Source organism: Ursus arctos, chromosome X, assembly GCF_023065955.2.
Source record: "Ursus arctos isolate Adak ecotype North America chromosome X, UrsArc2.0, whole genome shotgun sequence".
NCBI classification, from domain to species: domain Eukaryota; kingdom Metazoa; phylum Chordata; class Mammalia; order Carnivora; family Ursidae; genus Ursus; species Ursus arctos.
Window position 1 is genome coordinate 44,088,747 of NC_079873.1, and position 11,477 is coordinate 44,100,223.

At 50.1% G+C, this 11,477-nt stretch overlaps 1 protein-coding gene across 4 annotated transcripts; it reads left to right on the forward strand.

Moving 5' to 3' along the window:
- Positions 1-839: 839 nt before the first annotated feature.
- On the forward strand, positions 840-8,061 carry TSPYL2 (TSPY like 2). Of its 4 annotated transcripts, none has more exons than XM_026488691.4 (7): positions 840-1,817; positions 3,131-3,208; positions 3,333-3,444; positions 3,531-3,676; positions 3,806-3,903; positions 4,205-5,058; positions 7,315-8,061. In XM_026488691.4, the coding sequence occupies exons 1-7, from the start codon at positions 1,017-1,019 to the stop codon at positions 7,500-7,502; spliced, it is 2,277 nt and encodes a 758-aa protein (XP_026344476.2). In that variant the 5' UTR covers positions 840-1,016; the 3' UTR covers positions 7,503-8,061. The 4 variants fall into 4 exon arrangements, with proteins under 4 accessions (XP_026344476.2, XP_048069688.1, XP_026344477.2 ...); XM_048213731.1 differs by having other exon boundaries at positions 4,217-5,046; XM_026488692.4 differs by having other exon boundaries at positions 846-1,817; positions 4,205-5,046.
- Positions 8,062-11,477: the final 3,416 nt, after the last annotated feature.

Consider the following 11,477-nt stretch of genomic DNA (forward strand, 5'->3'; position numbering starts at 1 on the left):
GCACCCCCGTGATGTGAATCCCAGACCAAAGCCACAACCCCACCACCATGCCTCAGGAAAAGACCATCAATCTGGCCCCCCAAAATCTAAAATACAATTAAAAACGGCATACGCTGAGGAAAGGATTGGAAGGAGGGCAAGTATCGAGTGGATGAAGAGATATAAAATCCTAGAAAAATCTAGCGGATGAACGGAATCACAATCATTTTAATGACGCAGAAGAAGTTACTTTTTGTGTGCGATTATTTCTAGAGCCATTTTGCAGAGATGCAAAACGCCACATCAAAATCCGACCCCAAACCAAAGGTCCTAGGTTTCTAAATGCCAGGCTCCTTTAGGGCAACCCTAGCCCCGGGGGCCACATCACGGTTCGCCACAGCAGCAAACGCCAGGAATAGGGTAAGGGGCAGATTTACGAAGTGCGTAGTTGCCGAGGGGAGGGCAGAGAAAGGGGGAAAACGATAGCGAGGCTCTCCCAATTTTATTTGAGCACATCCTGCTCAGAGCCTGCGTTTGTTTTTTTGTTTTGTTTTTTGGTCTTCAGAGCCACTGGTACTTTTCCCATTGGATAAAACGCAGGAAGGGTGAGGGAGAGGGGCTTCTTCCCCTTAGCTTTCCTTGCAGCCAACCGCCCTGCAGTTTCCCTCTCGTCGCTGGGGGAGTCAGCCCGATGATTGGCGGGCCCGAAAGGAGCCAATCGGAAAACGATGAGGTGCGGTGTTGGCAAGCAGATTGCGTGAGAGCGGGCAGAGGTCGAGGGGGAGCGAGCGCCTCGGCGGAGGCTAGCAGCCAATGGAGAGACACAACGGGCCCTTTACGTCAGGGAGGGGGCGGGTCCTGGACGCTTGGCGCGGAGGGAGTAGGGCAGGCGCTGTGAGAGGGAACGCCAGAGCGAGGCTGCGAGGAGAGCTGGTGGCGTTAGGTGCTGCGGCTCAGCTTAAGGTGTGACAGGCAGCGGCGGCCTGGCTGAGAGCGAAGGGGCGAGTTCGATCCCCAGACCTGAGAGCGCGGTCACCATGGACCGCCAGGATGAGGGGCCTCCGGCCAAGGCCCGCCGCCTGAGTAGCTCAGAGCCCTCTCAGCACGACCAGCTGCCGCCGCCGCCGCCTCCGCCGCCGCTCCTGCGACTGCCCCTACCTCCACCCGAGCAGCGCCCGAGGCTCCAGGAGGAAACCGAGGCGGCACAGGTGCTGGCTGACATGAGGGGGGTGGGACTGGGCCCCGCTCTGCCCCCGCCGCCGCCCTATGTCATTCTGGAGGAGGGGGGGGTCCGTGCGTACTTCACCCTGGGTGCAGGGGGTCCTGGCTGGGAGACTGCGATGGAGTCAGGGTACGGGGGGGCGCCCCCTCCCACGGAGAGCCTGGAAACATTCTCTCCTTCGGAGGTTTCTGGGGAAAGTCTGGAAATTGACTTTCAGGTTGTGGAGCCCAGCAGTTTTGCTGGAGAGAATGTCCTAGAAACCTGTAGCGTAGGGGAGTGGGGGTACCAGAGGTTAGCCGGTCCGAGGGGGAGGGAGGAGACTATCATCATAGTGGAAGATGACGTCGAGGATGAAAAGGAGAGCGTGAGGAAGAGGAGGAGGAGGAGGAAGAGGAAGCAGAGGAAGGTGAAGAAGGAAAGCAAGGAGAGGAATGCCGAGAAGATAGAGTGCATCCTGCAGGCGCTGGAAAACATTCAACTGGACCTGGAGGCGGTGAACATCAAGGCAGGCAAGGCCTTCCTCCGTCTGAAGCGCAAGTTCATCCAGATGAGAAGACCCTTCCTGGAGCGCAGAGACCTCATCATCCGGCATATCCCAGGCTTCTGGGTCAAAGCAGTATCCTTGTCATCTATATTCATGGGCCGGGAGCCCATGACGTAAAGGGGGGGAGGGGGGGAGAAAAGATGTGGGGGTGGACGTCTATTGGAAAAATGACTAGGTTTGGTGGAGGAGGAATGGAAGGAGAGGGGCAAAACATCAGAGAAGCTGGACTCGAGATGGTGAAGAGGGGACAGGGGCACACAGCATAAAACCTGGACCACAGATGGGAAACAGAGGAGAGGAGGAACATAATAAAAAAAAATGGATCACAGGCAGTGAAATGGGGAGCGTAATAGAGGGGCACAAAGCAGAAAAATTAGACCAGAGATGGTGAAAGGAGGAGGGGAGGGACACACAGAAGATGAACTGACTCAGAGATGGTGAAGAGAGAGGGGAAGGGCACATAGCAGAGAAATTGCCCAGAAAGGGTGCCTAAGTCACACCTGGCTCTCAAGCCTAGGTCTCTGCTTAGATGCTAGGGAGACCCCAATCCTGGCTAGAGAGAAGGGAGGTAGAAAGGGGCTGGAGCTGCTAAAGCGTCAGGGGAAGGAGTACTTAGAAGTGGAGATTAAGGAGTTAAATGAAGGAAAGAGAGTAAGAAGAATCTCATTCACTATTGGTGAAAAGCTTATCTCTGGGGCACATACATACATACGTGCAACATGTTAGGAATACATGGGCTTAACTTCCTGGTGGAATACATGGATATAGACCCTTGGTACCCTCCTACGACATATCACATGATCACAGGCTGTCAGCACTCAGGCACACGCAGTATTTTGTGACCACAGGTCCTCAGCATGCAGACGCACAGCATCATGTGACTATTGGTCCTCAGCATCCAGACACACAGCATCACTTGGACACAAACCCTCACACCCAGATACACAATATCATGCGGACACAGAACTGTAACACCCAAATAAACAACATCATGAGACTACAGGCCCTCAGCAACCAGATATAACATCACTTGGGCATGGGCCTTTGGCCCCCAGACACACAATGTCTTCTGAATACAAACTCTCAGCACCCAGGGACACAACATCACAGAGACATAGGCCCTTAGCACCCAGACACACAGCAAATGTGAACTGAGGCAAGGCAACCTAATACAGAGGTTTGACATTGCATAAACACAGGCTCACCACACAGTATCATGGGAAGAAAAGTGTGGGTCATGTCCCATGACCCACTTGCTCCACACACATCACATAAACACAGAGGGAATTCTGCTCCAGCCTCTCTTTTGCTCTGCCCTGCCTGGCCTTCCCTCCCTCCTTCTCATTGAACAGTCACTCCTTGACCTAAACTGCTCCCTCCATCAGTTCCTCAACCACCCCAAAATTTCAATCTTGATCAACCGACGCGATGAAGACATCTTCCGCTACTTGACCAATCTGCAGGTCAGGCCAAAGATCTATTTTTTATTAGGATCGGGCAAGGAATCTGGCCCTTGGAGGTGAGGGGGGTTGGGGGGGAGGGGCCTTGGTGTGGTGGGGATTCCAACGTTACCTCTACCCTGAGCAGGTACAGGATCTCAGACATATCTCCATGGGCTACAAGATGAAGCTGTACTTCCAGACAAACCCCTACTTCACAAACATGGTGATTGTCAAGGAGTTCCAGCGCAACCGCTCTGGTAAGAAGCAGTCCTAGGGAAAATCCACACCCCCCACCCTCATCTGTCCTTGTCCACTGCCCTCTCCATAGCCTCCTTTCCCCCAGGTCGGCTGGTGTCTCACTCCACTCCAATCCGCTGGCACCGGGGCCAGGAACCCCAGGCCCGCAGGCACAGGAACCAGGACACCAACCACAGCTTCTTCAGCTGGTTCTCAAACCATAGCCTCCCAGAGGCTGACAGGATTGCTGAGGTGAGGCCCCTCCTGGCATTGCCAGAGAAAGCCTTGCTAGGCTTGCTTCTGGATGCTTGGGGAATTGGGAGTAGGCTCTGGGGCTTGTATTCATAACTCTCTTCCCCTTCCCCCCCCCTCTTTCAACAGATTATCAAAAATGACCTGTGGGTTAACCCTCTGCGCTACTACATGATGGGAGAAGGGGGCTACAGGGCAAACAGAAAGAAGCAAGAAAAGGAAGAAAGGTGATGGGGGTTTGGTGGCTGAGAGGTGGTTTGTTAGAGATGGGACAAAGATTAGGCTAGTGTCACACAGGATTTATAGAGCCAAATGGGCCTTTGAGAGAATTCAGTCCAATATGTTTTACAAGTGGGGAATGATGCCCATAAATTGGGTGTGATTGGCCTGAGGTCATGCAGTCAGGAGCAGAAATGGGAATTTCCCCACCCTAACCTCATCCCTGGGATCCCTTGTAGCCTACTGCCTCCCTAGTTACTACCTTTCAGTGTCTGCCTTGCCTCCCACCAACCCTATACTCAACCCCAGCCCTCTCCACAGTAAAAACAGGGACAGGTGTGAGGTGGTGATCCTGGAAGACTCTGATGACTATTATGTAATGGAAGACATTATCAGCGAGACCTCAGACAGTGATGATATCACCGACAATGAGACCATTCATGATATCAAGATCTCTGACTTCATGGAGACCACCGACTGCTTTGAGACCACTGATAATGAGATAACTGACATTAGCGAGAGCCTCTGTGACAGTGAGAGCCCTGACCACAATGAGAGCCCTGACAATGAGACCACTGACAACAATGAGAGCCCTGACGACAATGAGACCAGTGATAATAATGAGAGCTCTGATGACGAGACCACCGACAACAATGAGAGTGCCGATGACAACGAGAATCCTGATGACAATGAGAACCCTGATGACAACAGTGAGAACCCTGAAGACAACACTGATGACAACGAAGAGAACCCTGATGACAATGAAGAGAATACTGATGACAACGATGAGAACCCTGATGTTGACGAGAACCCTGATGGTGATGATGAGAACCCCAAAGGTGGCAACCATGGCAGCAGTGGCAACAACCAGGACAGCAGCGACAGTGACAATGAAGGAGACAATGAGGGCAGTGATGATGAAGATAATGACGGCAATGAAGGTGACAATGAAGGCAGTGATGATGATGGCAATGAAGGTGACAATGAAGGCAGCGATGATGACGACAGAGACATTGAAGATTACAAGAATGACACTGATGACCCTGACAAGGATCAGGATAATAGCAACAACCAGGACGACTATGAGGACGAGGTAGAGAACATCTCTGAAGAAGAATCATCAGTGGAGGAGGAAGAGGACAGTGAGGAAGGTGAGGCTCTAGGTGAGGCTCTTCCCTCCTTTTTTTTTTTTTTTTTTAAGATTTTATTTATTTATTTGACAGACAGCCAGCGAGAGAGGGAACACAAGCAGGGGGAGTGGGAGAGGAAGAAGCAGGCTCCCAGCGGAGGAGCCTGATGTGGGGCTCGATCCCAGAACGCCGGGATCACGCCCTGAGCCGAAGGCAGACGCTTAACCGCTGTGCCACCCAGGCGCCCCTCTTCCCTCCTTTTCTCTCCTCAGGAAAGCTGGCCAGGGTCAAGGCATCAAGGCATGAATACAGTCTGCTCTTGTGGAGAAAAGAAGCAGCATTTTGTGCAACTTTTTAAACAAAGCAAGGCCAGGGAAACTTTAACTTAAAAATGTAGCGGAACCAAAGAAACAAATTCCAGTTCTAGGTGGTGGGTAGATAGGTTGTAACAGAGCAAAAGACACAGGAAGAGTGAAGAGATAGGAGAAGGTGGGTAGAAAACTGAGGACAAGTTCACACACAGGAAGAGGGTGTAAATGACAAACACATTATAATTCAGCATACCCTGTACCCAGCCTAGGGCTTCAGGGAACTCTCAGGCTTCTCTGTCTTCTGAGGATCCTTCACCAGTCCTGAAAGCTGCTTCTCACAAAAAGGTCCAGTAGTCAAATATGTTGGGGACATACTGCATACATGAATATTCTCAGGTAGAGTCACATATCCATTAGCACCTTAAAGGCTCTGAAAAGTCCTGCTGTAAGAAATCCATTTAAACATTGTTAGAACCCAGCATTTCCCAAACTTCTTGACCACAGAAGCCACTGTTTACACCAAAGCATGAATTTTAGGAAATGCTGGGAAAGGTTTGCGTGTGTGGGTTTGAGGGAGAAGGCAGTATTTAAGATGACTCCCAGGTTCAGTCTGGCCTGGATGACTGGCAAACAGAGGTGCCATTTCTTAGGATGAGGAATGACATGGTGGCAGGATTGATGAGATGCAGGGAGAAACATGGAGTTGGAAAGGGCTTGTTGGACATAAGATGCAGGTAGCCCAGGAAGGTGATTGGTTATATGTCTGGGAAGTCAGAAGATGTAAATAAAGGTGGTAACAAGCCAGAGCAGAATCCTAGCCCTGGATTCTGGGACCAGTTAGCATTAATGAAGTGTTTACTATGTGCCAGGCACTATTCTAAGTGATTTACTTATTTTATTAATTCATTTAATCCTCACAGCAAGTCTTAAGAGGTAGGTACTATTATAGACGAGGAAACTGAGGTTCTGAGAAGGTAGAATTAGGAAGAGAACTGTTTCATGGCACGTTCTCAGAAGGAGGGCATTGTCAGCAGTATCCAGTGCTGCTGAAAGGTCAGGTAAAATGAGGACTTGGCAAGAGTAGTTTCAATATATTAGTGGGGGCAGAGCCAGACCACAGTGGGGTAGGAGGAGGGACTGAGTAAGGGGCAAGGCAAAAGAGTCAAATCTTAGCTAGGAAGGAGATGGTGGAGGGTGGGCAAGGGAGATGTTTGAGCCTGGCTGTGTGCAGGCAGACCTTGGAGAGGCAGGCCCCTGGAGGAGGTAGAAGGAGCTGGAAGACCAACTGCTGCTGGGGGTTTTGGCCATGGAGCTCTGGCAAATTTCCACTGAGGGCAGGGGCAAGGAAGGAGGCATTGAATGAATGAGTAGATTCAATGTAGACATATATTCAGTTAGAGTAGGGAAACTGAAGGAGTTGCCACCGGATGGCATCTTCTTTCAGGAAGGGGGAGGAAGAGCTATCTGCCTGGCCCTAGGGTGGGAGTGGGGGTGGGGAATTGGGCTAAAGAAGACAGACTGGAGCCTGTTTGGATCAGACTGTGGAGAAGGAGCGGGGGAGCTGCCCTGGAATGAACAGAAGGTTTATTCAGCTGAGGTCAGAACTCAGGAAGGACACACACATTGACACATTACAGGGGGAGAAAAAGTGACTTTCAGAGATGTATCAATTTTGATAGGCCAGAGGCAGGGAACCCACCCTGCTTGCCTGCTTCCCTTCCGCTCCTCCCTCACTCCAGGCTTGCCTGAGTACACATACACACAGTGGCTTGTTCCAAGCAGAGGTGCTTGGCAGGTGTACCAAGGCCCCCAAAACCCTGGCTATGGGCTCTGTTCCCTGGTAAAAGTGCTATCCTCCAGCTTCCAGAACTGTGAGAAGATAAATTTCTATTGTTCAAACAACAAAAAAAGAATGACATCTACCTGTCCATCTAATCACCCTCCGTTTTCCCCTCCTTGCCTCTCTTCCTCTTTGCAGACAGTGAACAAGAAAGCGAGGAGAGCAATAATGAGGAAGGAAGCGATGAGGAGGAAGGGAGCGATGAAGAGGAAGGGATCGAAGAAGACTCAGAAGGAGGGGAAGACTCTGAAGATTCCGACATGGAGGAGGTGCTTCAGGTCCAAAATGCTTGGGCCAACCCGGGGAAGAGGGGCAAAACTGGATAAACATTTTACCCTTGCAGCCTTGCAGGGGCTGCCTCTCTGTATCCCTCTCCCCCTGCCCCATTTGCCCTCCCCCTCAGCTAGGGCCGCGCGGCCCCACATTGCACTTCTGGGGGGTGACCGACTTCGTACACGGGTTTAAAGTTTATTTTTATGGTTTAGTAATTGCAGAGTTCTTATTTTGGGGGGAGGGAGAGGGGGATTCCCCCTTCCTTTTGGCCCTCCTCCCCTGCAGGCTTCTGTGTGCTGCTAAACGTATTTATTGTGATGCCTTGGTCAGGGCCCCTCTACCCCCCCTCCTCGTGCTGTGTGGAGTGGATACCCTTGATCCCGAAGCGGGGAGGGCCGCTGTGGCCTTGGGGGGCTCTGCTGCCACCCTGTTCTCCCAAGCCTCTCTTTCCCTCCATCCCTCGCCCCCTCCCCCACGCTGTTTCCGCTAGCCCGCCTTGGTGTCTATGCAAGGCCGCTTGTCATTGCGGTATTCCTGTCCCCCTCCCCCAGAAGCCCCTCCTTGTTCCTTGTGAACCTTGGTAATCCCAATAAAATTCTGAGCAAATTCAAAGTGCTGCTTCTAGTCTTTTGTCCCATTTGGCGAGCCATCCCCAGGAACCAGTCTCTCTTCCACAGACCCTCAAATCGGTGTCTGTACGCACTGGCCTGCAAGATGGTGGTGTGGGGGGGGGGGGCGGTTGGCTTTCTGGGGGAGAACTCTGCAGGCCGCAGAGGTGTTGCGTCAGACCAATGCGGACCATCCTGACCAATGGCAGGGCGAGGCTGAGAAAGCCCCACCCCCTACCAGCGGCTGCAGTAGACCCCGGCAGGTAGCAAACAGCTTCCCACGCCTTCCCCTCTCGCGCAGGCGCGCAGAAACGCCCTGCGCCCTAGAATATCCATTTGTTCAGTGATTCATCATTTTATTTATCATGCGTCAAACCTTTCCTCGGGCCTACTGTGAGCTGGGTGTGGGGAACCATTGGAATCCATTTTTCTCATTTGCATGTAGTTTTTAAAAAATGATAATCTGTCGAGACATTACATCCTAATAATTCAGGAATCCTCTCTCGTTTTAGAGAGAGGGTGCAGGATTCCTGGAACTAGGCCTGGAAGAGAAGGCAAGAAAAGATGGCTCGAGCCAAAGAGTGCATAGAGAGAAGGGGAAAGCAAAGGGAAATTACTATGTAGCTGTGTGATGGGGTGGGGGAGTGGTCAGGAGTTGGGCGTCTGAAAGGCAGACCTTGGAAAGGCCAAGTTGTTTTAGATTTTGGATACAGTAACTTTATTTCGGTGGACACCTGAAATACCTCCAGATTCTTTGTGGCTCATAATGATAACTTTTACAAATACCCACGTTGGTCTTCTGCGATATACCTCCCGAATTTTCCATCCAACGCTCATGTTTTAATGGAAGTCTTCAGATACGGTCAGATTTCAGTTTCAGAGAATGCCCTCTGCTGGATACCAGGAGAATGGATTGGAGGGAGGGAGAGCAGTGAGGAAGTTGACGCTTATTCCTCAGGTTAGAGTGGTGTAATGGGCGGATATGGGAGGTTTTTAAAATACATTTTTTATTTTAAAAGTTTAAGACTTATAGAATTATCGCAAAGATAATACAGAGTACCCATATACCCCACAACCAGTTTCCCCCATTGTTAACATCTTGCATTAGCATAGTACATTTGTCACAATTAATGAACCAATACCAATACATTATCATTAACTAAAGTCCATACTTTATTCAGATTTCCTTAGTTTTTAATGTAATTTTTCTGTTACAGGATGCCATCCAGAATATCATATTACATTTAGTTGTCATGTCTTTATAGGCTCCTCTTGGCTGTGACTGACTGTTTCTCAAACTTTCCTGGGTTTTGATGACCTGGAGTCATCGACATTTGAGCAATACTGGTCAGGTATTTTGTAGAATGTCCCTCAATTGGGATTTGACTGATGTTTTTTCTCATGATTAGATTGGGGTTATGGGTTTGGGGAAGGAAGACCACAAAAAGAAAATGCCATCCTCATCATATCAAGGGTACATACGATCAATATGTCTTACCATTGTTGATGTTAACGCTGATCACCTGAGTGAGGTAGCAGTGTATGCCAGGATTTTCCACTGTAAAGTTACTCCTGCTCCCTGCCCCCAACCCCTTTTCCATACCATACTCTTTGGAAGGAAGCCATTAAGTGTAGCCCATGCTTAGGGAGTGGGGAGTTAAGCTCCAACTCCTTGAGGGGGAAATATCTACATAAATTAATTGGAATTCTGCACGAGAAACATGTCTATTCTATGAGAGCTTTTTAGATGCTGGAATCAATGGGCTTTAGATATGGGAAAAGAGGGGACTGAGAGGAGTCAGGGATGACTACCAGGTTGTTGTGGGACCTTTGGCAAGGCCCCTTCCCTCCCTGGGCCACCTCTGTGATATAGTTGGAATGCCAGATCTTAGACATACTCCATGATTCTGATAAATGTTTTGGGGAGAGCATGAAGGCTTTGATTCCCCTGGTTCTGACTGGGACTGCACTGTCAGAGGTGGGAAGAGGAGACTCTAGCCTGGAGAGGGGAACATCTTGCCTCAGGGCCAGAGCTGAGAGTGCAAGATTCTGAGTCAAAGGCATCTTGTGCGGAGGGAAGAGATACCTACATGCATAATCAGGAGCCAGTCCCAATGACCAGCGGGTGAAGTAGAGGGGAAAACAACAGGGGCAAAGGGCCTGGAGTGGGCCAGGAGAAGAGGTCAGCCTAGCAAAAGGATCCCAGCCAGTCTGAGAGACAGACGGCTTGGGTATCCTTCCCTCAGTGTGCTCTGCCTCACAATGTGATTCCATCACCCTCACTAGAGGGCCTGAGTTTTCCCTCCGCAAACTGAGGTTAATCTTACTGGGGGATCAGCCCTGGAGAAGCAACCTGCCTAGGATCCCAAGATGGAGACTAGCCTTGAAGCAGACTTCCAAAGCTTGGCCCTCATCATGTCTTCCCTGATTCCTCTCTGCTCCCCTAATCAAATCCCCAGCCCCTCATCCTGGCATTTGAGACTCCTTTTCATTCACCCTGTTAGAGAAGGCCTCTGGCTTCAGGGACACTGTTAGGAGCCAATTTTGGGATTCTGATATAGTTGGCTAGGGTGCTCATGTTTTGGGTTAAGGCATGGGAGGAGAAGATGTTCTTTGCCTAGGGTGACATCTTTTCCCTGTGTCCTCACTCCTCTGTGTGTGGTGTGGTTTCAGGTCCTGCCCAGTCTGGGCTTCCAAAAGAGAGGGCTGTTCTGGAAGGTCTTTAAGATCACATCCAATTCCAAAATACAGTCTTTGCTGAAAACCAGAGAAGATAGGCTGCCTTTGCTGGGACCCTAAACAGAAACCAGAAGGAGGACCAGGTGGAGGATGAGGAGTCATGGGCCCAATGTGCCCCAGGGTCGGTTCCCATGCTGAAGCTACTTGTCTTTGTATCCTTCACAGCTTACTCCACTCCTCTGCAGCAGAGGGCCCTGTGCCTGCGGGTGAGGTTCTCAGGGACCAAGTTCTTCTGGGACCAGACTTTTAAAGTTCCGCACCCTTCTGTGAACAAAAGCAATTGGCAGGGACAAAACTAGATTCAGGAATACCCCCCTTCTCAGGTGACCAAGAGAGCCAGCACTGGCTTCCTTGGTTGAGGGTATGGAGGATGGTTGGGGAGGAATCCTATTCATTCAGTAAACATTTTTCGAACACCTACTGTGTGTCTGATACTAAACTGGGTGATAGGGATACAATAAAGAAATATGATAAACCAGGTCTGTCTTCCTTCCCAGAGTTTAAGACAATTTGTGCCATAGATCTGTTTGGTGATCTGGTGAAGCCTATGGGCCTTTCCTCAGAAAACAGTATCCTTTAAATACATAAAATACCTAGAGTTACAAAAGAAATTGATTATATTGAAATATAGTTATTAAAATATGGAAAAAGCAGATATGTGCTATGGTAATATATGTGCTC